The sequence below is a fragment of the Cynocephalus volans genome, chromosome 1, assembly GCF_027409185.1.
Source record: "Cynocephalus volans isolate mCynVol1 chromosome 1, mCynVol1.pri, whole genome shotgun sequence".
Taxonomy (NCBI): Eukaryota; Metazoa; Chordata; class Mammalia; order Dermoptera; family Cynocephalidae; genus Cynocephalus; species Cynocephalus volans.
Genome location: NC_084460.1, coordinates 178,095,794 through 178,119,208, shown reverse-complemented (window position 1 = coordinate 178,119,208; position 23,415 = coordinate 178,095,794). Strand labels below are relative to the sequence as shown.

At 42.2% G+C, this 23,415-nt stretch overlaps 1 protein-coding gene across 1 annotated transcript; it reads left to right on the top strand.

Annotated features, from left to right (window-relative positions):
• The first annotated feature begins 13,301 nt into the window (after positions 1-13,301).
• LOC134372207 (keratin-associated protein 21-1-like) lies at positions 13,302-13,724 on the top strand. Its single transcript, XM_063089538.1, has one exon. It carries the CDS (start codon positions 13,302-13,304, stop codon positions 13,722-13,724), a length of 423 nt encoding a protein of 140 aa, XP_062945608.1.
• The last annotated feature ends 9,691 nt before the right edge of the window (positions 13,725-23,415 follow it).

Below are 23,415 nucleotides of genomic sequence, written 5' to 3'. Positions count from 1 at the left end.
AATGGCTCTGGATTCAAGATGGTGCCAAACTGCATTGGTTTGGGTCATGAGGGTGGGGGTGGTGAGTGTACCGTATGTACTTCTGTGCTTCTGTGCTACAGAGCTGGAGTGCATGTGCTCTAGGCAGCTCCTTACCATTCAGTACAGGCTGCAAGAGCTGAGGACAACTCCTACAGCAGGAACTGCAGGCCCTAAAGGTAAGGATGGGGGTTGGTGTGAGCCCTCTGTCTACCTTTGCCGCCTGTATAGAATGTCTCTCCCGTGCCAATCCTCATGACAAAGACGTGGTAGATGAGGTGGCGGGCCTCTCTCTCCTCTCTCTGCTCCCATTTTCGGGTTCTGGGCTCCATGGGATCTCACCAAACTCTGATACTCTCGTGCACTCTCCCACACATGCTCCCAATGACGTTAATATGTATGAGTTGTATTGGAGCTTTTGGGTGAGATCTACTTGCCCTGCACACCTCTAGATGGCCATCTTACCCCAACTCCTCTTACTTGAATTTTTGCAGGGATGTCAGCGACTACTCACTGCTAGGTGTACATGACCCAGAGAAAGTTGCCATCTAATCGCAAAGGGAAACATTACAAGAAAAGGAGAGAAGCATGAACAAGATGGCAGTTGTAATTCCTTACATAGCAATAATTACCTGAAATCTAAATGGAATAAATTGTCCAACCCAAGACATACGATTACTGAACAGACCAATAATAGAGAGAAAAAAGAAAAGAAAAAAAAAAAAAAAAAACCCAGGGAGAGTGAAACAGAAGACGAGACTCTGTGCTGCTTTAAGTGACTCACTTTACCTTTAACGTCAGCTATAGGCTGATTGTGAAAGGATGGAAGAAGGTCTTCCATGCTATTAAAAAAGGTAGAGAGTATGTCGGAGTATACTGAAATCTTACATCTGTTTGTAATTCAAAATGTCTCAAACAAACAAAAGAGAAGGAATTTCATCATATATTTTCAAAGGTTCAGTTGATCCAGAAATAGAACAATTGGGAATATGCATACACCCATCATCGGAGCACCTACATATACAAAGCAAAGTTTAATAGACCTCAAGGTATTAGTAGCACTCAAGAGAGAGAGAGATATCTGTAAAACCATAAGTGTACGAAAAGTAACGACTCCACTTTCAACACTGGCTAGATCATTTCGATAGAGAATCAGTCAGGAGCATTTAGTCCGGAACTACGTTTTAGATGAAACGGATATAAGCGATGTATACAGAACATGTTATTAAATAGCAGCACAGTACACATTATTCTCAAATCTGCATGGAACCTTTCCATGAAGAAATCACAAATATGGTCTCAAAACAAGTCCTAACATTTTCAGAAGCTTATCGACTTATCCAGCATGTTTTCTGAACACAAGGATGTAACTAGAAATAACTAATAGAAGGAATTCCAGAAATTTCACAAACATGGAGAAATTAAGAACTATGGACCTAACCACCGAAGTGTCAAAGAAGAAAGAAAAAGGAAAGGTAAAACATTTCTGGATGCATGCAAACAAAAATGGAAACACAACACACCAGAACTTCTAAAATTTAGCAAAAGCAGCTCTAAGAGGACGGGGTTTGTAACACTAAACACCTGTATCAAACAAGCAACTGTCCCATGTAGACAACCTGACTTGACCCTCTAGTGAACCAGAATACAAATAAACAATCTATGCCATAGTTCGCAGAAGACAGAGGATAATAAAGATCGGAACAGAAATAAATGAAACAGAAAGTCAAATGCATTCAGAAAGATCAGGAGAGTTTTTGTTTATTAATAAAAATCAACAAAATGTCAGAGCTGCATTGAATGAGGAAGAAAAGGGAGAAGACTGAAATAAATAAACACAGAAATAAAGAGGAGACTTTGCCACTGATACCACAGCAATAAAATTCGTGAGGCCACTATGCGCAGTGTCGTGCCAATAAATTGGATAACCTAGAAGAAATGGATCAATTACCAAGTCCATACGACCTAACCAAAATAATTCATGAAGAAATGGAAATGATGAAGGGAACAATAAGAAGTCAGTTGTCAATGGTCTCCCATTGAAAGAAAGCTCATAACCTGATGGCTTCACTGCTGAATTCTACAAAACGTTTAAAAAAGAACTAAGTACCTCAGAAAGGTCAACGATTACTCATTTCCTAATTGCAAGGTATCCAAACAAAAAGTACGATAAGTAAATTACATTTTAAAGTAGAGTTTTGTTTTTTTTGTTTTTTGTTTTTTTTTGGAGAAGACAGATAAGACAAAAATGAGAATACTACTGTGAAGTCTGGGAGTATCACTCATCGATTGGCTTTACCCTTTATTGGGAAGCATGGATCTATAGCACCAATATGAGAGTCGTCCGAGTAAACCCACAGACAGTCTTGCATTGAACAATCGAACTTTCACAAAGATCTTGTTGATCTCAGGCCTGTTTCTCATTCGACGTGGACGCCTTTGGGTAAGTGTGTCTTTTCATATATAGGAGAAATGATACGTCTGTGTACATAACTGACCAGCAGGGGTTTCAGAAAGAAACAATTTTGTCCCAGAGAAAGCGAGAAAGTCATGATCTGCTTGGAAAAGGAGGGGATAGGCAAGCTTTCCTTCAGGGAGATGGAGAACATTTCAGGGCGTGGTTGTAGCATTTGGAAATACTCAATTTATTGCCCAAAGTCTATGCAAGTAAGTTAGAGTCATTTTGCTGGAAAAAGACAAAGTACGGAGGTAGGGCAAAATGGGAACCAACGTGCTGCTGCTGGTGATACTTTTAATAGTATTGAGTAGAGCTTCTTCTTCAGTAAGTGCTTTCCAAGACCTTGACAGAGCAGTGCGATAACGAAACACACATTTATAGATGAAACATGTTTTGGTGATGTGTTATGTCATGGTCATAAAATTCAATGATGGTTGTGTCAGCTTGGGTCCATCGAAAATGGATCCTTTTCTTTCAAGGCTTGAGAAAATTCCTGGGGAAGCAGGAAATCAATTATAAATCCCTAACAAAATGATTGCCCACAGAATGAGCTCATTTTAGGCAAATGGTTGTTAAATGAGAGAACAAAGCCCACGTGAGGGTTGACCTATTCATCCCAGTAAGTATATAAAGGTCCTGGAAGAGAGGACGACACTCACACTTCAGCAATATCCTCCTACCTCTTGACTGAAACCTCACCTCCTGACACGATGTGTGGCAACTACGGTGGAAACCCCTGTGGGGGCTGTGGCTCCGGCTGTGGCTGCGGTTGCGGATACGGCTCTGGCTGCGGATGCGGCTCTTGCGGTGGCTGTGGCTCTGACTGTGGATATGGCTCTGGCTGCGGCTCTGGCTGTGGATACGGCTCTGGCTGTGGATGTGGCCCCGGCTGTGGATACGGCTCTTGCGGTGGCTGTGGCTCTGGCTGTGGATACGGCTCTTGCGGTGGCTGTGGCTCTGGCTGTGGCTGTGGCTCTGGCTGTGGCTCCAACTGTGGATACGGCTCTGGCTGTGGATACGGCTCTAAATATGGACTAGGCTGTGGATATGGCTCCCGCTATGGCTGTGGATATGGCTCTGGCTCCTGTGGCTACCGGCCACTTTGCTACAGAAAATACTATACCTCTTGCTGATTCCCATGACGGCAGATCCTTCTTGCCTCTGAAATGACCACTCCAAGTACAATGGCGGTAGAAATCCTCCCTATCCTTTCACTTCACTCCGAAGTAAGAATTGATTATTGTCTGCGGGGGACCTGATTTAATGTCGAAGGATCTGTCTTCAGCTGACGGTGACTGAGGGGTTTCTTCACATCCCTGGAAACAAAAGATCTTATCCCGATCACTTTCCAAACATGAATCCCTACATCCTTTTCTCCGTCTTCGCACGTGGGGCTATGTGCAGAAGCCCAGGGAGGGCTATAGGATTGGAGTTACTAGAGTGGAGCAACAAAAGCAGTTTCTGAATAAAAGGCTTTGTTTCCTGAGAAGTCCGGTCTCATGTGTATCAGGGTGACAATGGATTTCAGGATTTGTGGCCTGATGGAAAGCGGGGGGACCGAAACTTAATATAAAATAATTTGTTTTCTTTAACTCTTCGAATCCAAGTATTACCTCTTGCTCATAACTTGTCATTTATGAAGGTTAATTTGTTACCTATATAATGAAACGTGAACACAAATCTCACCCTCGAAATCTCATACCTTGCGTGAATAAAGGATTGGGATAGGGAGATCAATGGGAAAAGGAACCTAGTCTTGAGATGTAAGGCACAGGTCGAGAAGTGAGTGGCTGGAACCTGGGTTTGAGTCTTGGTAATCAAGAGGCAAGACTGCTAGTTTAACGTTACCACATTTTGCAAGAGGAGAAATGAGAAATCTTGGAGTCAGCAGATAAGGCTATTGCAGCTGCTCAAGGAAATCAGAAAGGACCTTGATCCTTCTCTCTCTCCTCCCATTCCTGTTCTCCCCCTTTTGCTGTGTGCCTTTGTCCCTCATGGTTTCAAAGTGGGTGCGGTGTATGACCGACATCATGTTCATGGTCTGGGCAAGGAAGGAACAGAAGGATGGACAAATGGCCAAGAGCGTCAGGTCTCATTAAAAACCTTGTCTGTGTATGCGTGAAGGGAACACTTCCTGGAAGACTTTTGACCACCCGTCTTTGAACAGTAGTGTGTCATGTGGACGGTGTTCGCTGAAGAGGGTAAAACCAAAAGCGTTGTGGGCAGGGGTTGTGCTAGTCAGCCCCCAGTGTTCACCAAATCCTGATAGGTCTTGAATATCAGAGGTAAGAACCAGTTTTGAGAAAGCAAAATCTTTGGCACATGGAAGGATGTGTTTCCAAGAACGCCAGCTTTGGCAGGGGCACAATCGATGTGCTCACACAGCTTTTCCTTCCCTGTTCGTTTCACGTCATTGTTGGTCCACACAGGATGCTGTCTAGTTGCGAATGTTTATTTGCTATATTAACCTGTTAATTTTTCTCTACTCCTCTTATTTCCATTCTCAAGCCCATCCCTCATTCACGGCCATGCTGTAATTCATGGTATTTCATAGGTGGCCACCCACCCATTTCTTTCCATGGAAGTTCTGTGAGTGGTGGTCATTCTATTATGCATTTTCAATCTACATGAATGGTATTATTATGCACCTTTTCCTAAGAGTTTTTTTCTTCTCACAGCACGATTGTTGTTGAAAGATCCATCTGTGCCTCTGCATGCACATTTAGTCCATTCTTTCCGGTTGCCGCATGGTGCTCCGTGTGCTTCATACACGAGATGTTGCCCACTCTCTATGTCAGTGATGCACACTTGACCGCCCCCAGCTCCTCTTCTCCACATTTCCACAGTGAACACACGGCCCCTACGGACTTCTGTGAGATTGCGCCGAGTTCTGAACTGTTGGGAGAAACGGTGTGTGCACATGTAATTTTACCAAGTACTGCCGGGTTAGTCTCCAGAAGGTCTGTACTAGTCCAAACCCTAACACTGCAATTCTCGTGTCCTCACGTTACGTTCCCAAACTTGGCATGACCTAGCCTTTGAATGGTACTCGTTTAAGTAAAAAAGTGATTGACTCTTGTTATTTGAAGTTCTATTTCTCTAACCACTAATGAGTTTGGACATTTTTAATGACTTCTGATTATTCATTAACCTTTGTGTTTTTCTTTCCTATCTTTGGCATTGGTTTTCTTTCTAGTTTCTTCTTGATTTGTAGGAGTTGATTGTATGTGTTCGGACCTATTCTCTTTAGACTTTGAAAATATCTCCTACAATGTGATTTTCGTTTTTGTCCATGGTGTGCAGAACTGAACAAAAATTTTAACTGTATGCTTTGTGGTTCTTAAAATCTCTGAGTTAATCTATGCCTTGAGAATGTGGACTAAATTGATCCACACCGTTTGCTTCTCCGTTGAAATTTAGTGGTTCTGTAAGTAATGAACAATGGACCACGGAGGGTGAAATCTGGGCAACGCATATCAGAAGGATAGGGCTTAGAAAGTGCGAAGAAATGATGCCCATTTCTTGTATGTGCAAGAAGAGGAGCATTATGCTTGAGGGGAGCTTTGATGCGTTGCACCTGCTGTTAGAGTCGGTATTCCCTCATTTGTCAGATCTGTGTATAAGAGCAGCCCCAGAACCGGGCATGGAGAGAGATGAGACCAGCAAAGCATTTGTGGCAGACCTCATTGTCTTGGTGGTCAATTAGTGTGGTAACAGACAGGTTATATTTCATTTCATTTTTGCTTTTTATTGTGGCAAAACAAATATAGCATGAGAATTTCGATGTTAAGCATTTTTAAACATAGGAGTGCATGGACTTAATTCCATTTGCCATGCTGCATAACCACTACCTCTATCTATTTCTAAGCCATTTTTTGTCATCCTAAGTATAAATTGCGTACCTACTTACCCATCACTACTCATTATTCACTTTCCCTCATTTCTGGTAACCTCTAAGCTATGCCCGTCTCCAGAAGTGCTGTACCATATGTTTCACCTTAAAGAATTGTGACCTCTTGGTGGGGAGAACATTCAACATTCATTCTCTGTAGTTACTACTTGAAGTTATACAGTCATTGGTCATTGGCTGTAGTTCGCCCTTTCTTGCTCTTTAACACTAGAGCTCTTTGGTTTTGTTCTGTTCTGTTTTGTTTTGTTTTTTCCGTAAAATTTGATTTTTCTACAATTGTGGGGAACAGTGTTGAGTATCAATATCTGTGGTACCATGTGTGATGATCATATCAGCATAATTACCATATCGGTCATTTAAAATATGATCATTCCTTGTGGCTGTTATTCAATCTCTCGCTGACACTCCTCTCCCTCCCCTTTCCGTTTCCCACCTCTAGTAACCACAATTGTCTTCTCTCTTCCTGAAATTTCACGGTGTGACTGTGATTGCTGTGTGTTTCTCTTTCTTTCTTTGCTTGTTTCTCTCTCTCTTTCTTTTTCTCTTTCTCTCTCTGTTTTTCTCCTCTCCTTTCCGTTTATTTTGTGTTCCCATTATGAATGAGGTCCCGTTTTTCTCACCGTTTGCCTGGATTATTTGACTTAATGGAAACATCTCAAAGCGAATGGCAGAATTTCAGTCCCTTTTTTTGGCAGGGTGGTATTCCATTGTGCATATATACACATTGTCCTTACCCAGTCATGTGCTGATTTCCGCTTAGGTTGGTTCCAACTCTGAGCTGTTGTAAACATAACCGCAATAAACACGGGCCTGTACAAATCCTTTCAAAATGATGATAACCATTCTTTGTGATCTACACCCAGCAGTGGGGTTGCTGGACCTTTCCCCGTAATTCTGACTTGGCTGTATCCCATAGGTTTGCTAAGTTGTGCTTCTGACTTCAGTAGTTTCAGGAAACGTTTTGGTTTCCTTAGTCATCTCTTCTTTGACCCTGTGGTGGTTCAAAAGTATGTTGTTTAATTTCCAGACATTTGTCTAGTTTTCCAAGTTCTTCTAATTATTGATTTCCAGTTTGTTTCCATCATGGTCAGAAACTATAGTTGATAGGAGTTTGATTTATGTGAAGTTGTCGGGACCTATTTGGTGGTCAAACATATAGTCGATTATAAATGTGCTGTTGGGTTCAGTGTGCATTCTGCAGCTGTTGGATGAAATGCTCTGTCTGTTAGGTCCATCTGGTGTATGGTGCTATAGAAATGCACGTGGGTTGCCTTATTGATTTTTCCTTCCCTATGATGTGTCCAATGCTGAGAGTGGGGTGTTCAAATCCCCAACTCTTATGGTGTCGGTGTCAATCTCTCCCTTTGATCTGATATTTGCTTTATATATGTGATTGCTCCAGAGTTGGGTGCATACCTATTTATAAGTGTTACATCCTCTTGCTGTATTGATCCCTTTAACGTTACGCAATGCCCTTCCTCATCTCTTAGACCAGGTTTTCCCGGTGTTTGATTTAGGATATAAGTATAGGTATTTGGGCTGGCTTAGTTTTTCATTTTTTTGGAATATCTTCCTCCATCCCTGCTCTTTCAGTCTAAGTGTGTCTTTGAAGGTCAGCTCTGTCTCTCATAGGCAGTACATGAATGGGTCACGTTTTCTTTATGCATTCAGACAGTCTGTGTCTTTTAATCGTGACATTTAATGTTTTTAAATTTAAGGTATGTTATTGACATATGATGTCGTTGCCTTGGGATTGTCTTGGTTGTTTTTCAATAGTTTTGTATATTCTTTGTTCCTCTCATTGTCTGTCATGGTTTCTCTTTGTGGGTGGGTGGTTTTCTGTATTGAAGATGAGGTTTGATTCTTTTCTCTTTCTCATTGGTGTATCTGTGTTAGACCGCCAGCGTGGGTTATATTCTTTGGTGTTTCAGGATGATCATTATGATTCTTTCGCTTGTAGATGGAGTGTAGGACTCTCCTCAGTGTTTCTTGGAGGGTTGAAATGGTGGTCATGATTTCCCTTCATTTTCCTTTGTCTGAGAGGAATCAAGAGGCGATGATGATTTCTCTTAATTTTGGTGAGTTATTTCTCCTTGGTTCATGGGAGATAGCTTTGCAGGTTATCATATTCTTGGCTGGCAGTTTTTCTACTCTCACTGCTTTTGTATATATCCTCCCATTCTCTCCTGGCTTGTATGGTTTCTGCTGAAAGTAGTCTGCTGTTAGTCTAAAGGGGATGCCCTTCTGTGTGATGATGCTATTCTGTTGCTCTTTGTAGAAATCTTCCTTAGTCTTTAACTCGTGACAGTTTGCCTACCGTGTGTCTCGGTGAAGATCTTTTCAGGTCGAATCAAATAGATCTATTTGGAAACTTTGAGTTTCCTAGATTTGGATGTTCATATCTTCCCCAAGACTAGGGTGGTAGGTTTTCAGCTCTTATACTTTTAAATTTGCTTTCACTACCTTTTTTGCTTTCTTTCCCTTCTGGAATGCCTGTAATTCAAATATTTGCTATCTTGATCACCTCCCCAAAGTCTTGTAGGCTTTGTTTGTTTATTTTCCTTCCTTCCACCCCACCCACTGTTTTTCATCTTACTGGGTTATTTCCAAACATTTGTCTTCAAGATTAGAAATTATTACTTCTCATGATGTAGTCTGTCTTTGAGACTCTTGGATAATGACGCAGTTTAAAAAATTTTTTTATTCCATTCAAGGTATGCTTCTATTGGAGAAATTCTGTTTGACATTTAATAGTAGCTATGTGTTTGCTAAAGTGGTCATTTAGAACGTGAACGGTTTAACTGATTTCACTGGTTTGTTTGTCTGTATTCCCTTGTATCACAGTGAGCTCTTTCCAATTGAGGATATGAGTTCCTTTGGCAGAAGGTTGGTGATTTCTGATTTGTAGGGATCCATTCTAGGAGCACTGTTGTGTTTCTTTGGTGGTGTCATGTTCCCGTCTTTTAATTTTTTTATTTTTCGTGTGTCTTATTTCCCCGCATTGATACCTGGCAGTGGGTGCGGCTGGTAGTTGGGGCTGTGGCAGTGAGTCCCAGTTGGTCACTTCTCTGGCTGTGGGGAAGAATGCTATAATGCCGCAGCAGAGAGGGGCCGTGTCCAGCTGTTTTGTTGCACTCGGCTAGTCTGACAGATGAGGCGAAAGAGGGGGCGCAGACAGCCACTGCTTGGACTGTGAGTGAGGCCCCTTAATGTTGGTGCCGAAGGAGCACAGCCAGCTGCTTCTCAGACACTTTTGGAAGCCAAAACACAGATCCAACACTGTGGTCCCTGTCAGCTGCTTCATGGTACATTGGCATTGCTGCTAAGAAGAACTGTTGAGGGTGAGACCTCCTGGCTGCTTCTCTGGGAGGGTTTAGATGAGCTCTACTTCCACTGGTAAAGGGCTACTCACCTGTGTTTTAATGTGGAGACCTGTGACTTGTTCTTCTGGGTTTGAAGCTTGGACTCACAGGACTGAGGCAGAGAAGGTGGAATGGCAGGGGTCCTGGTTGTCTCATGTCTGGCTGTGGGTGTGAGGGTACGGTGGTCCAGGAGGCCTGGAGTTGACTTTTCAGACCTGTATGGCTGGGTCCCAGCCACTCCTGGATCCAGGCCTCAAGGCTCTGGGATCAGGGGAATGTAGCAACTCGTGTGAGCATGCTGGGATGGCAGCGGAGTGTTAAGGCTGGGGAAAGCTGTGGCTACTGTCCCCAGGGCAGGGGGTGCTCTCACAATGGCTCTGGATTCAACATGGTGCCAAACTGCATTGGTTTGGGTCATGAGGGTGGGGGTGTTGAGTGTACCGTATGTACTTCTGTGCTTCTGTGCTACAGAGCTGGAGTGCATGTGCTCTAGGCAGCTCCTTACCATTCAGTACAGGCTGCAAGAGCTGAGGACAACTCCTACAGCAGGAACTGCAGGCCCTAAAGGTAAGGATGGGGGTTGGTGTGAGCCCTCTGTCTACCTTTGCCGCCTGTATAGAATGTCTCTCCCGTGCCAATCCTCATGACAAAGACGTGGTAGATGAGGTGGCGGGCCTCTCTCTCCTCTCTCTGCTCCCATTTTCGGGTTCTGGGCTCCATGGGATCTCACCAAACTCTGATACTCTCGTGCACTCTCCCACACATGCTCCCAATGACGTTAATATGTATGAGTTGTATTGGAGCTTTTGGGTGAGATCTACTTGCCCTGCACACCTCTAGATGGCCATCTTACCCCAACTCCTCTTACTTGAATTTTTGCAGGGATGTCAGCGACTACTCACTGCTAGGTGTACATGACCCAGAGAAAGTTGCCATCTAATCGCAAAGGGAAACATTACAAGAAAAGGAGAGAAGCATAAACAAGATGGCAGTTGTAATTCCTTACATAGCAATAATTACCTGAAATCTAAATGGAATAAATTGTCCAACCCAAGACATACGATTACTGAACAGACCAATAATAGAGAGAAAAAAGAAAAGAAAAAAAAAAAAAAACCCAGGGAGAGTGAAACAGAAGACGAGACTCTGTGCTGCTTTAAGTGACTCACTTTACCTTTAACGTCAGCTATAGGCTGATTGTGACAGGATGGAAGAAGGTCTTCCATGCTATTAAAAAAGGTAGAGAGTATGTCGGAGTATACTGAAATCTTACATCTGTTTGTAATTCAAAATGTCTCAAACAAACAAAAGAGAAGGAATTTCATCATATATTTTCAAAGGTTCAGTTGATCCAGAAATAGATCAATTGGGAATATGCATACACCCATCATCGGAGCACCTACATATACAAAGCAAAGTTTAATAGACCTCAATGTATTAGTAGCACTCAAGAGAGAGAGAGATATCTGTAAAACCATAAGTGTACGAAAAGTAACGACTCCACTTTCAACACTGGCTAGATCATTTCGATAGAGAATCAGTCAGGAGCATTTAGTCCGGAACTACGTTTTAGATGAAACGGATATAAGCGATGTATACAGAACATGTTATTAAATAGATGCACAGTACACATTATTCTCAAATCTGCATGGAACCTTTCCATGAAGAAATCACAAATATGGTCTCAAAACAAGTCCTAACATTTTCAGAAGCTTATCGACTTATCCAGCATGTTTTCTGAACACAAGGATGTAACTAGAAATAACTAATAGAAGGAATTCCAGAAATTTCACAAACATGGAGAAATTAAGAACTATGGACCTAACCACCAAAGTGTCAAAGAAGAAAGAAAAAGGAAAGGTAAAACATTTCTGGATGCATGCAAACAAAAATGGAAACACAACACACCAGAACTTCTAAAATTTAGCAAAAGCAGCTCTAAGAGGACGGGGTTTGTAACACTAAACACCTGTATCAAACAAGCAACTGTCCCATGTAGACAACCTGACTTGACCCTCTAGTGAACCAGAATACAAATAAACAATCTATGCCATAGTTCGCAGAAGACAGAGGATAATAAAGATCGGAACAGAAATAAATGAAACAGAAAGTCAAATGCATTCAGAAAGATCAGGAGAGTTTTTGTTTATTAATAAAAATCAACAAAATGTCAGAGCTGCATTGAATGAGGAAGAAAAGGGAGAAGACTGAAATAAATAAACACAGAAATAAAGAGGAGACTTTGCCACTGATACCACAGCAATAAAATTCGTGAGGCCACTATGCGCAGTGTCGTGCCAATAAATTGGATAACCTAGAAGAAATGGATCAATTACCAAGTCCATACGACCTAACCAAAATAATTCATGAAGAAATGGAAATGATGAAGGGAACAATAAGAAGTCAGTTGTCAATGGTCTCCCATTGAAAGAAAGCTCATAACCTGATGGCTTCACTGCTGAATTCTACAAAACGTTTAAAAAAGAACTAAGTACCTCAGAAAGGTCAACGATTACTCATTTCCTAATTGCAAGGTATCCAAACAAAAAGTACGATAAGTAAATTACATTTTAAAGTAGAGTTTTGTTTTTTTTGTTTTTTGTTTTTTTTTGGAGAAGACAGATAAGACAAAAATGAGAATACTACTGTGAAGTCTGGGAGTATCACTCATCGATTGGCTTTACCCTTTATTGGGAAGCATGGATCTATAGCACCAATATGAGAGTCGTCCGAGTAAACCCACAGACAGTCTTGCATTGAACAATCGAACTTTCACAAAGATCTTGTTGATCTCAGGCCTGTTTCTCATTCGACGTGGACGCCTTTGGGTAAGTGTGTCTTTTCATATATAGGAGAAATGATACGTCTGTGTACATAACTGACCAGCAGGGGTTTCAGAAAGAAACAATTTTGTCCCAGAGAAAGCGAGAAAGTCATGATCTGCTTGGAAAAGGAGGGGATAGGCAAGCTTTCCTTCAGGGAGATGGAGAACATTTCAGGGCGTGGTTGTAGCATTTGGAAATACTCAATTTATTGCCCAAAGTCTATGCAAGTAAGTTAGAGTCATTTTGCTGGAAAAAGACAAAGTACGGAGGTAGGAGAAAATGGGAACCAACGTGCTGCTGCTGGTGATACTTTTAATAGTATTGAGTAGAGCTTCTTCTTCAGTAAGTGCTTTCCAAGACCTTGACAGAGCAGTGCGATAACGAAACACACATTTATAGATGAAACATGTTTTGGTGATGTGTTATGTCATGGTCATAAAATTCAATGATGGTTGTGTCAGCTTGGGTCCATCGAAAATGGATCCTTTTCTTTCAAGGCTTGAGAAAATTCCTGGGGAAGCAGGAAATCAATTATAAATCCCTAACAAAATGATTGCCCACAGAATGAGCTCATTTTAGGCAAATGGTTGTTAAATGAGAGAACAAAGCCCACGTGAGGGTTGACCTATTCATCCCAGTAAGTATATAAAGGTCCTGGAAGAGAGGACGACACTCACACTTCAGCAATATCCTCCTACCTCTTGACTGAAACCTCACCTCCTGACACGATGTGTGGCAACTACGGTGGAAACTCCTGTGGGGGCTGTGGCTCCGGCTGTGGCTGCGGTTGCGGATACGGCTCTGGCTGCGGATGCGGCTCTTGCGGTGGCTGTGGCTCTGACTGTGGATATGGCTCTGGCTGCGGCTCTGGCTGTGGATACGGCTCTGGCTGTGGATGTGGCCCCGGCTGTGGATACGGCTCTTGCGGTGGCTGTGGCTCTGGCTGTGGATACGGCTCTTGCGGTGGCTGTGGCTCTGGCTGTGGCTGTGGCTCTGGCTGTGGCTCCAACTGTGGATACGGCTCTGGCTGTGGATACGGCTCTAAATATGGACTAGGCTGTGGATATGGCTCCCGCTATGGCTGTGGATATGGCTCTGGCTCCTGTGGCTACCGGCCACTTTGCTACAGAAAATACTATACCTCTTGCTGATTCTCATGACGGCAGATCCTTCTTGCCTCTGAAATGACCACTCCAAGTACAATGGCGGTAGAAATCCTCCCTATCCTTTCACTTCACTCCGAAGTAAGAATTGATTATTGTCTGCGGGGGACCTGATTTAATGTCGAAGGATCTGTCTTCAGCTGACGGTGACTGAGGGGTTTCATCACATCCCTGGAAACAAAAGATCTTATCCCGATCACTTTCCAAACATGAATCCCTACATCCTTTTCTCCGTCTTCGCACGTGGGGCTATGTGCAGAAGCCCAGGGAGGGCTATAGGATTGGAGTTACTAGAGTGGAGCAACAAAAGCAGTTTCTGAATAAAAGGCTTTGTTTCCTGAGAAGTCCGGTCTCATGTGTATCAGGGTGACAATGGATTTCAGGATTTGTGGCCTGATGGAAAGCGGGGGGACCGAAACTTAATATAAAATAATTTGTTTTCTTTAACTCTTCGAATCCAAGTATTACCTCTTGCTCATAACTTGTCATTTATGAAGGTTAATTTGTTACCTATATAATGAAACGTGAACACAAATCTCACCCTCGAAATCTCATACCTTGCGTGAATAAAGGATTGGGATAGGGAGATCAATGGGAAAAGGAACCTAGTCTTGAGATGTAAGGCACAGGTCGAGAAGTGAGTGGCTGGAACCTGGGTTTGAGTCTTGGTAATCAAGAGGCAAGACTGCTAGTTTAATGTTACCACATTTTGCAAGAGGAGAAATGAGAAATCTTGGAGTCAGCAGATAAGGCTATTGCAGCTGCTCAAGGAAATCAGAAAGGACCTTGATCCTTCTCTCTCTCCTCCCATTCCTGTTCTCCCCCTTTTGCTGTGTGCCTTTGTCCCTCATGGTTTCAAAGTGGGTGCGGTGTATGACCGACATCATGTTCATGGTCTGGGCAAGGAAGGAACAGAAGGATGGACAAATGGCCAAGAGCGTCAGGTCTCATTAAAAACCTTGTCTGTGTATGCGTGAAGGGAACACTTCCTGGAAGACTTTTGACCACCCGTCTTTGAACAGTAGTGTGTCATGTGGACGGTGTTCGCTGAAGAGGGTAAAACCAAAAGCGTTGTGGGCAGGGGTTGTGCTAGTCAGCCCCCAGTGTTCACCAAATCCTGATAGGTCTTGAATATCAGAGGTAAGAACCAGGTTTGAGAAAGCAAAATCTTTGGCACATGGAAGGATGTGTTTCCAAGAACGCCAGCTTTGGCAGGGGCACAATCGATGTGCTCACACAGCTTTTCCTTCCCTGTTCGTTTCACATCATTGTTGGTCCACACAGGATGCTGTCTAGTTGCGAATGTTTATTTGCTATATTAACCTGTTAATTTTTCTCTACTCCTCTTATTTCCATTCTCAAGCCCATCCCTCATTCACGGCCATGCTGTAATTCATGGTATTTCATAGGTGGCCACCCACACATTTCTTTCCATGAAAGTTCTGTGAGTGGTGGTCATTCTATTATGCATTTTCAATCTACATGAATGGTATTATTATGCACCTTTTCCTAAGAGTTTTTTTCTTCTCACAGCACGATTGTTGTTGAAAGATCCATCTGTGCCTGTGTATGCACATTTAGTCCATTCTTTCCGGTTGCCGCATGGTGCTCCGTGTGCTTCATACACGAGATGTTGCCCACTCTCTATGTCAGTGATGCACACTTGACCGCCCCCAGCTCCTCTTCTCCACATTTCCACAGTGAACACACGGCCCCTACGGACTTCTGTGAGATTGCGCCGAGTTCTGAACTGTTGGGAGAAACGGTGTGTGCACATGTAATTTTACCAAGTACTGCCGGGTTAGTCTCCAGAAGGTCTGTACTAGTCCAAACCCTAACACTGCAATTCTCGTGTCCTCACGTTACGTTCCCAAACTTGGCATGACCTAGCCTTTGAATGGTACTCGTTTAAGTAAAAAAGTGATTGACTCTTGTTATTTGAAGTTCTATTTCTCTAACCACTAATGAGTTTGGACATTTTTAATGACTTCTGATTATTCATTAACCTTTGTGTTTTTCTTTCCTATCTTTGGCATTGGTTTTCTTTCTAGTTTCTTCTTGATTTGTAGGAGTTGATTGTATGTGTTCGGACCTATTCTCTTTAGACTTTGAAAATATCTCCTACAATGTGATTTTCGTTTTTGTCCATAGTGTGCAGAACTGAACAAAAATTTTAACTGTATGCTTTGTGGTTCTTAAAATCTCTGAGTTAATCTATGCCTTGAGAATGTGGACTAAATTGATCCACACCGTTTGCTTCTCCGTTGAAATTTAGTGGTTCTGTAAGTAATGAACAATGGACCACGGAGGGTGAAATCTGGGCAACGCATATCAGAAGGATAGGGCTTAGAAAGTGCGAAGAAATGATGCCCATTTCTTGTATGTGCAAGAAGAGGAGCATTATGCTTGAGGGGAGCTTTGATGCGTTGCACCTGCTGTTAGAGTCGGTATTCCCTCATTTGTCAGATCTGTGTATAAGAGCAGCCCCAGAACCGGGCATGGAGAGAGATGAGACCAGCAAAGCATTTGTGGCAGACCTCATTGTCTTGGTGGTCAATTAGTGTGGTAACAGAGAGGTTATATTTCATTTCATTTTTGCTTTTTATTGTGGCAAAACAAATATAGCATGAGAATTTCGATGTTAAGCATTTTTAAACATAGGAGTGCATGGACTTAATTCCATTTGCCATGCTGCATAACCACTACCTCTATCTATTTCTAAGCCATTTTTTGTCATCCTAAGTATAAATTGCGTACCTACTTACCCATCACTACTCATTATTCACTTTCCCTCATTTCTGGTAACCTCTAAGCTATGCCCGTCTCCAGAAGTGCTGTACCATATGTTTCACCTTAAAGAATTGTGACCTCTTGGTGGGGAGAACATTCAACATTCATTCTCTGTAGTTACTATTTGAAGTTATACAGTCATTGGTCATTGGCTGTAGTTCGCCCTTTCTTGCTCTTTAACACTAGAGCTCTTTGGTTTTGTTCTGTTTTGTTTTTTTTTTTTTCCGAAAAATTTGATTTTTCTACAATTGTGGGGAACAGTGTTGAGTATCAATATCTGTGGTACCATGTGTGATGATCATATCAGCATAATTACCATATCGGTCATTTAAAATATGATCATTCCTTGTGGCTGTTATTCAATCTCTCGCTGACACTCCTCTCCCTCCCCTTTCCGTTTCCCACCTCTAGTAACCACAATTGTCTTCTCTCTTCCTGAAATTTCACGGTGTGACTGTGATTGCTGTGTGTTTCTCTTTCTTTCTTTGCTTGTTTCTCTCTCTCTTTCTTTTTCTCTTTCTCTCTCTGTTTTTCTCCTCTCCTTTCCGTTTATTTTGTGTTCCCATTATGAATGAGGTCCCGTTTTTCTCACCGTTTGCCTGGATTATTTGACTTAATGGAAACATCTCAAAGCGAATGGCAGAATTTCAGTCCCTTTTTTTGGCAGGGTGGTATTCCATTGTGCATATATACACATTGTCCTTACCCAGTCATGTGCTGATTTCCGCTTAGGTTGGTTCCAACTCTGAGCTGTTGTAAACATAACCGCAATAAACACGGGCCTGTACAAATCCTTTCAAAATGATGATAACCATTCTTTGTGATCTACACCCAGCAGTGGGGTTGCTGGACCTTTCCCCGTAATTCTGACTTGGCTGTATCCCATAGGTTTGCTAAGTTGTGCTTCTGACTTCAGTAGTTTCTGGAAACGTTTTGGTTTCCTTAGTCATCTCTTCTTTGACCCTGTGGTGGTTCAAAAGTATGTTGTTTAATTTCCAGACATTTGTCTAGTTTTCCAAGTTCTTCTAATTATTGATTTCCAGTTTGTTTCCATCATGGTCAGAAACTATAGTTGATAGGAGTTTGATTTATGTGAAGTTGTCGGGACCTATTTGGTGGTCAAACATATAGTCGATTATAAATGTGCTGTTGGGTTCAGTGTGCATTCTGCAGCTGTTGGATGAAATGCTCTGTCTGTTAGGTCCATCTGGTGTATGGTGCTATAGAAATGCACGTGGGTTGCCTTATTGATTTTTCCTTCCCTATGATGTGTCCAATGCTGAGAGTGGGGTGTTCAAATCCCCAACTCTTATGGTGTCGGTGTCAATCTCTCCCTTTGATCTGAAATTTGCTTTATATATGTGATTGCTCCAGTGTTGGGTGCATACCTATTTATAAGTGTTACATCCTCTTGCTGTATTGATCCCTTTAACGTTACGCAATGCCCTTCCTCATCTCTTAGACCAGGTTTTCCCGGTGTTTGATTTAGGATATAAGTATAGGTATTTGGGCTGGCTTAGTTTTTCATTTTTTTGGAATATCTTCCTCCATCCCTGCTCTTTCAGTCTAAGTGTGTCTTTGAAGGTCAGCTCTGTCTCTCATAGGCAGTACATGAATGGGTCACGTTTTCTTTATGCATTCAGACAGTCTGTGTCTTTTAATCGTGACATTTAATGTTTTTAAATTTAAGGTATGTTATTGACATATGATGTCGTTGCCTTGGGATTGTCTTGGTTGTTTTTCAATAGTTTTGTATATTCTTTGTTCCTCTCATTGTCTGTCATGGTTTCTCTTTGTGGGTGGGTGGTTTTCTGTATTGAAGATGAGGTTTGATTCTTTTCTCTTTCTCATTGGTGTATCTGTGTTAGACCGCCAGCGTGGGTTATATTCTTTGGTGTTTCAGGATGATCATTATGATTCTTTCGCTTGTAGATGGAGTGTAGGACTCTCCTCAGTGTTTCTTGGAGGGTTGAAATGGTGGTCATGATTTCCCTTCATTTTCCTTTGTCTGAGAGGAATCAAGAGGCGATGATGATTTCTCTTAATTTTGGTGAGCTATTTCTCCTTGGTTCATGGGAGATAGCTTTGCAGGTTATCATATTCTTGGCTGGCAGTTTTTCTACTCTCACTGCTTTTGTATATATCCTCCCATTCTCTCCTGGCTTGTATGGTTTCTGCTGAAAGTAGTCTGCTGTTAGTCTAAAGGGGATGCCCTTCTGTGTGATGATGCTATTCTGTTGCTCTTTGTAGAAATCTTCCTTAGTCTTTAACTCGTGACAGTTTGCCTACCGTGTGTCTCGGTGAAGATCTTTTCAGGTCGAATCAAATAGATCTATTTGGAAACTTTGAGTTTCCTAGATTTGGATGTTCATATCTTCCCCAAGACTAGGGTGGTAGGTTTTCAGCTCTTATACTTTTAAATTTGCTTTCACTACCTTTTTTGCTTTCTTTCCCTTCTGGAATGCCTGTAATTCAAATATTTGCTATCTTGATCACCTCCCCAAAGTCTTGTAGGCTTTGTTTGTTTATTTTCCTTCCTTCCACCCCACCCACTGTTTTTCATCTTACTGGGTTATTTCCAAACATTTGTCTTCAAGATTAGAAATTATTACTTCTCATGATGTAGTCTGTCTTTGAGACTCTTGGATAATGACGCAGTTAAAAAAATTTTTTTTATTCCATTCAAGGTATGCTTCTATTGGAGAAATTCTGTTTGACATTTAATAGTAGCTATGTGTTTGCTAAAGTGGTCATTTAGAACGTGAACGGTTTAACTGATTTCACTGGTTTGTTTGTCTGTATTCCCTTGTATCACAGTGAGCTCTTTCCAATTGAGGATATGAGTTCCTTTGGCAGAAGGTTGGTGATTTCTGATTTGTAGGGATCCATTCTAGGAGCACTGTTGTGTTTCTTTGGTGGTGTCATGTTCCCGTCTTTTAATTTTTTTATTTTTCGTGTGTCTTATTTCCCCGCATTGATACCTGGCAGTGGGTGCGGCTGGTAGTTGGGGCTGTGGCAGTGAGTCCCAGTTGGTCACTTCTCTGGCTGTGGGGAAGAATGCTATAATGCCGCAGCAGAGAGGGGCCGTGTCCAGCTGTTTTGTTGCACTCGGCTAGTCTGACAGATGAGGCGAAAGAGGGGGCGCAGACAGCCACTGCTTGGACTGTGAGTGAGGCCCCTTAATGTTGGTGCCGAAGGAGCACAGCCAGCTGCTTCTCAGACACTTTTGGAAGCCAAAACACAGATCCAACACTGTGGTCCCTGTCAGCTGCTTCATGGTACATTGGCATTGCTGCTAAGAAGAACTGTTGAGGGTGAGACCTCCTGGCTGCTTCTCTGGGAGGGTTTAGATGAGCTCTACTTCCACTGGTAAAGGGCTACTCACCTGTGTTTTAATGTGGAGACCTGTGACTTGTTCTTCTGGGTTTGAAGCTTGGACTCACAGGACTGAGGCAGAGAAGGTGGAATGGCAGGGGTCCTGGTTGTCTCATGTCTGGCTGTGGGTGTGAGGGTACGGTGGTCCAGGAGGCCTGGAGTTGACTTTTCAGACCTGTATGGCTGGGTCCCAGCCACTCCTGGATCCAGGCCTCAAGGCTCTGGGATCAGGGGAATGTAGCAACTCGTGTGAGCATGCTGGGATGGCAGCGGAGTGTTAAGGCTGGGGAAAGCTGTGGCTACTGTCCCCAGGGCAGGGGGTGCTCTCACAATGGCTCTGGATTCAACATGGTGCCAAACTGCATTGGTTTGGGTCATGAGGGTGGGGGTGGTGAGTGTACCGTATGTACTTCTGTGCTTCTGTGCTACAGAGCTGGAGTGCATGTGCTCTAGGCAGCTCCTTACCATTCAGTACAGGCTGCAAGAGCTGAGGACAACTCCTACAGCAGGAACTGCAGGCCCTAAAGGTAAGGATGGGGGTTGGTGTGAGCCCTCTGTCTACCTTTGCCGCCTGTATAGAATGTCTCTCCCGTGCCAATCCTCATGACAAAGACGTGGTAGATGAGGTGGCGGGCCTCTCTCTCCTCTCTCTGCTCCCATTTTCGGGTTCTGGGCTCCATGGGATCTCACCAAACTCTGATACTCTCGTGCACTCTCCCACACATGCTCCCAATGACGTTAATATGTATGAGTTGTATTGGAGCTTTTGGGTGAGATCTACTTGCCCTGCACACCTCTAGATGGCCATCTTACCCCAACTCCTCTTACTTGAATTTTTGCAGGGATGTCAGCGACTACTCACTGCTAGGTGTACATGACCCAGAGAAAGTTGCCATCTAATCGCAAAGGGAAACATTACAAGAAAAGGAGAGAAGCATGAACAAGATGGCAGTTGTAATTCCTTACATAGCAATAATTACCTGAAATCTAAATGGAATAAATTGTCCAACCCAAGACATACGATTACTGAACAGACCAATAATAGAGAGAAAAAAGAAAAGAAAAAAAAAAAAAAAACCCAGGGAGAGTGAAACAGAAGACGAGACTCTGTGCTGCTTTAAGTGACTCACTTTACCTTTAACGTCAGCTATAGGCTGATTGTGACAGGATGGAAGAAGGTCTTCCATGCTATTAAAAAAGGTAGAGAGTATGTCGGAGTATACTGAAATCTTACATCTGTTTGTAATTCAAAATGTCTCAAACAAACAAAAGAGAAGGAATTTCATCATATATTTTCAAAGGTTCAGTTGATCCAGAAATAGAACAATTGGGAATATGCATACACCCATCATCGGAGCACCTACATATACAAAGCAAAGTTTAATAGACCTCAAGGTATTAGTAGCACTCAAGAGAGAGAGAGATATCTGTAAAACCATAAGTGTACGAAAAGTAACGACTCCACTTTCAACACTGGCTAGATCATTTCGATAGAGAATCAGTCAGGAGCATTTAGTCCGGAACTACGTTTTAGATGAAACGGATATAAGCGATGTATACAGAACATGTTATTAAATAGCAGCACAGTACACATTATTCTCAAATCTGCATGGAACCTTTCCATGAAGAAATCACAAATATGGTCTCAAAACAAGTCCTAACATTTTCAGAAGCTTATCGACTTATCCAGCATGTTTTCTGAACACAAGGATGTAACTAGAAATAACTAATAGAAGGAATTCCAGAAATTTCACAAACATGGAGAAATTAAGAACTATGGACCTAACCACCGAAGTGTCAAAGAAGAAAGAAAAAGGAAAGGTAAAACATTTCTGGATGCATGCAAACAAAAATGGAAACACAACACACCAGAACTTCTAAAATTTAGCAAAAGCAGCTCTAAGAGGACGGGGTTTGTAACACTAAACACCTGTATCAAACAAGCAACTGTCCCATGTAGACAACCTGACTTGACCCTCTAGTGAACCAGAATACAAATAAACAATCTATGCCATAGTTCGCAGAAGACAGAGGATAATAAAGATCGGAACAGAAATAAATGAAACAGAAAGTCAAATGCATTCAGAAAGATCAGGAGAGTTTTTGTTTATTAATAAAAATCAACAAAATGTCAGAGCTGCATTGAATGAGGAAGAAAAGGGAGAAGACTGAAATAAATAAACACAGAAATAAAGAGGAGACTTTGCCACTGATACCACAGCAATAAAATTCGTGAGGCCACTATGCGCAGTGTCGTGCCAATAAATTGGATAACCTAGAAGAAATGGATCAATTACCAAGTCCATACGACCTAACCAAAATAATTCATGAAGAAATGGAAATGATGAAGGGAACAATAAGAAGTCAGTTGTCAATGGTCTCCCATTGAAAGAAAGCTCATAACCTGATGGCTTCACTGCTGAATTCTACAAAACGTTTAAAAAAGAACTAAGTACCTCAGAAAGGTCAACGATTACTCATTTCCTAATTGCAAGGTATCCAAACAAAAAGTACGATAAGTAAATTACATTTTCAAGTAGAGTTTTGTTTTTTTTGTTTTTTGTTTTTTTTTGGAGAAGACAGATAAGACAAAAATGAGAATACTACTGTGAAGTCTGGGAGTATCACTCATCGATTGGCTTTACCCTTTATTGGGAAGCATGGATCTATAGCACCAATATGAGAGTCGTCCGAGTAAACCCACAGACAGTCTTGCATTGAACAATCGAACTTTCACAAAGATCTTGTTGATCTCAGGCCTGTTTCTCATTCGACGTGGACGCCTTTGGGTAAGTGTGTCTTTTCATATATAGGAGAAATGATACGTCTGTGTACATAACTGACCAGCAGGGGTTTCAGAAAGAAACAATTTTGTCCCAGAGAAAGCGAGAAAGTCATGATCTGCTTGGAAAAGGAGGGGATAGGCAAGCTTTCCTTCAGGGAGATGGAGAACATTTCAGGGCGTGGTTGTAGCATTTGGAAATACTCAATTTATTGCCCAAAGTCTATGCAAGTAAGTTAGAGTCATTTTGCTGGAAAAAGACAAAGTACGGAGGTAGGAGAAAATGGGAACCAACGTGCTGCTGCTGGTGATACTTTTAATAGTATTGAGTAGAGCTTCTTCTTCAGTAAGTGCTTTCCAAGACCTTGACAGAGCAGTGCGATAACGAAACACACATTTATAGATGAAACATATTTTGGTGATGTGTTATGTCATGGTCATAAAATTCAATGATGGTTGTGTCAGCTTGGGTCCATCGAAAATGGATCCTTTTCTTTCAAGGCTTGAGAAAATTCCTGGGGAAGCAGGAAATCAATTATAAATCCCTAACAAAATGATTGCCCACAGAATGAGCTCATTTTAGGCAAATGGTTGTTAAATGAGAGAACAAAGCCCACGTGAGGGTTGACCTATTCATCCCAGTAAGTATATAAAGGTCCTGGAAGAGAGGACGACACTCACACTTCAGCAATATCCTCCTACCTCTTGACTGAAACCTCACCTCCTGACACG

Bases quoted from the DNA above. Each gene is read 5' to 3' on its own strand.
- LOC134372207 (XM_063089538.1), top strand. From the start codon at position 13,302: ATGTGTGGCAACTACGGTGGAAACTCCTGTGGGGGCTGTGGCTCCGGC.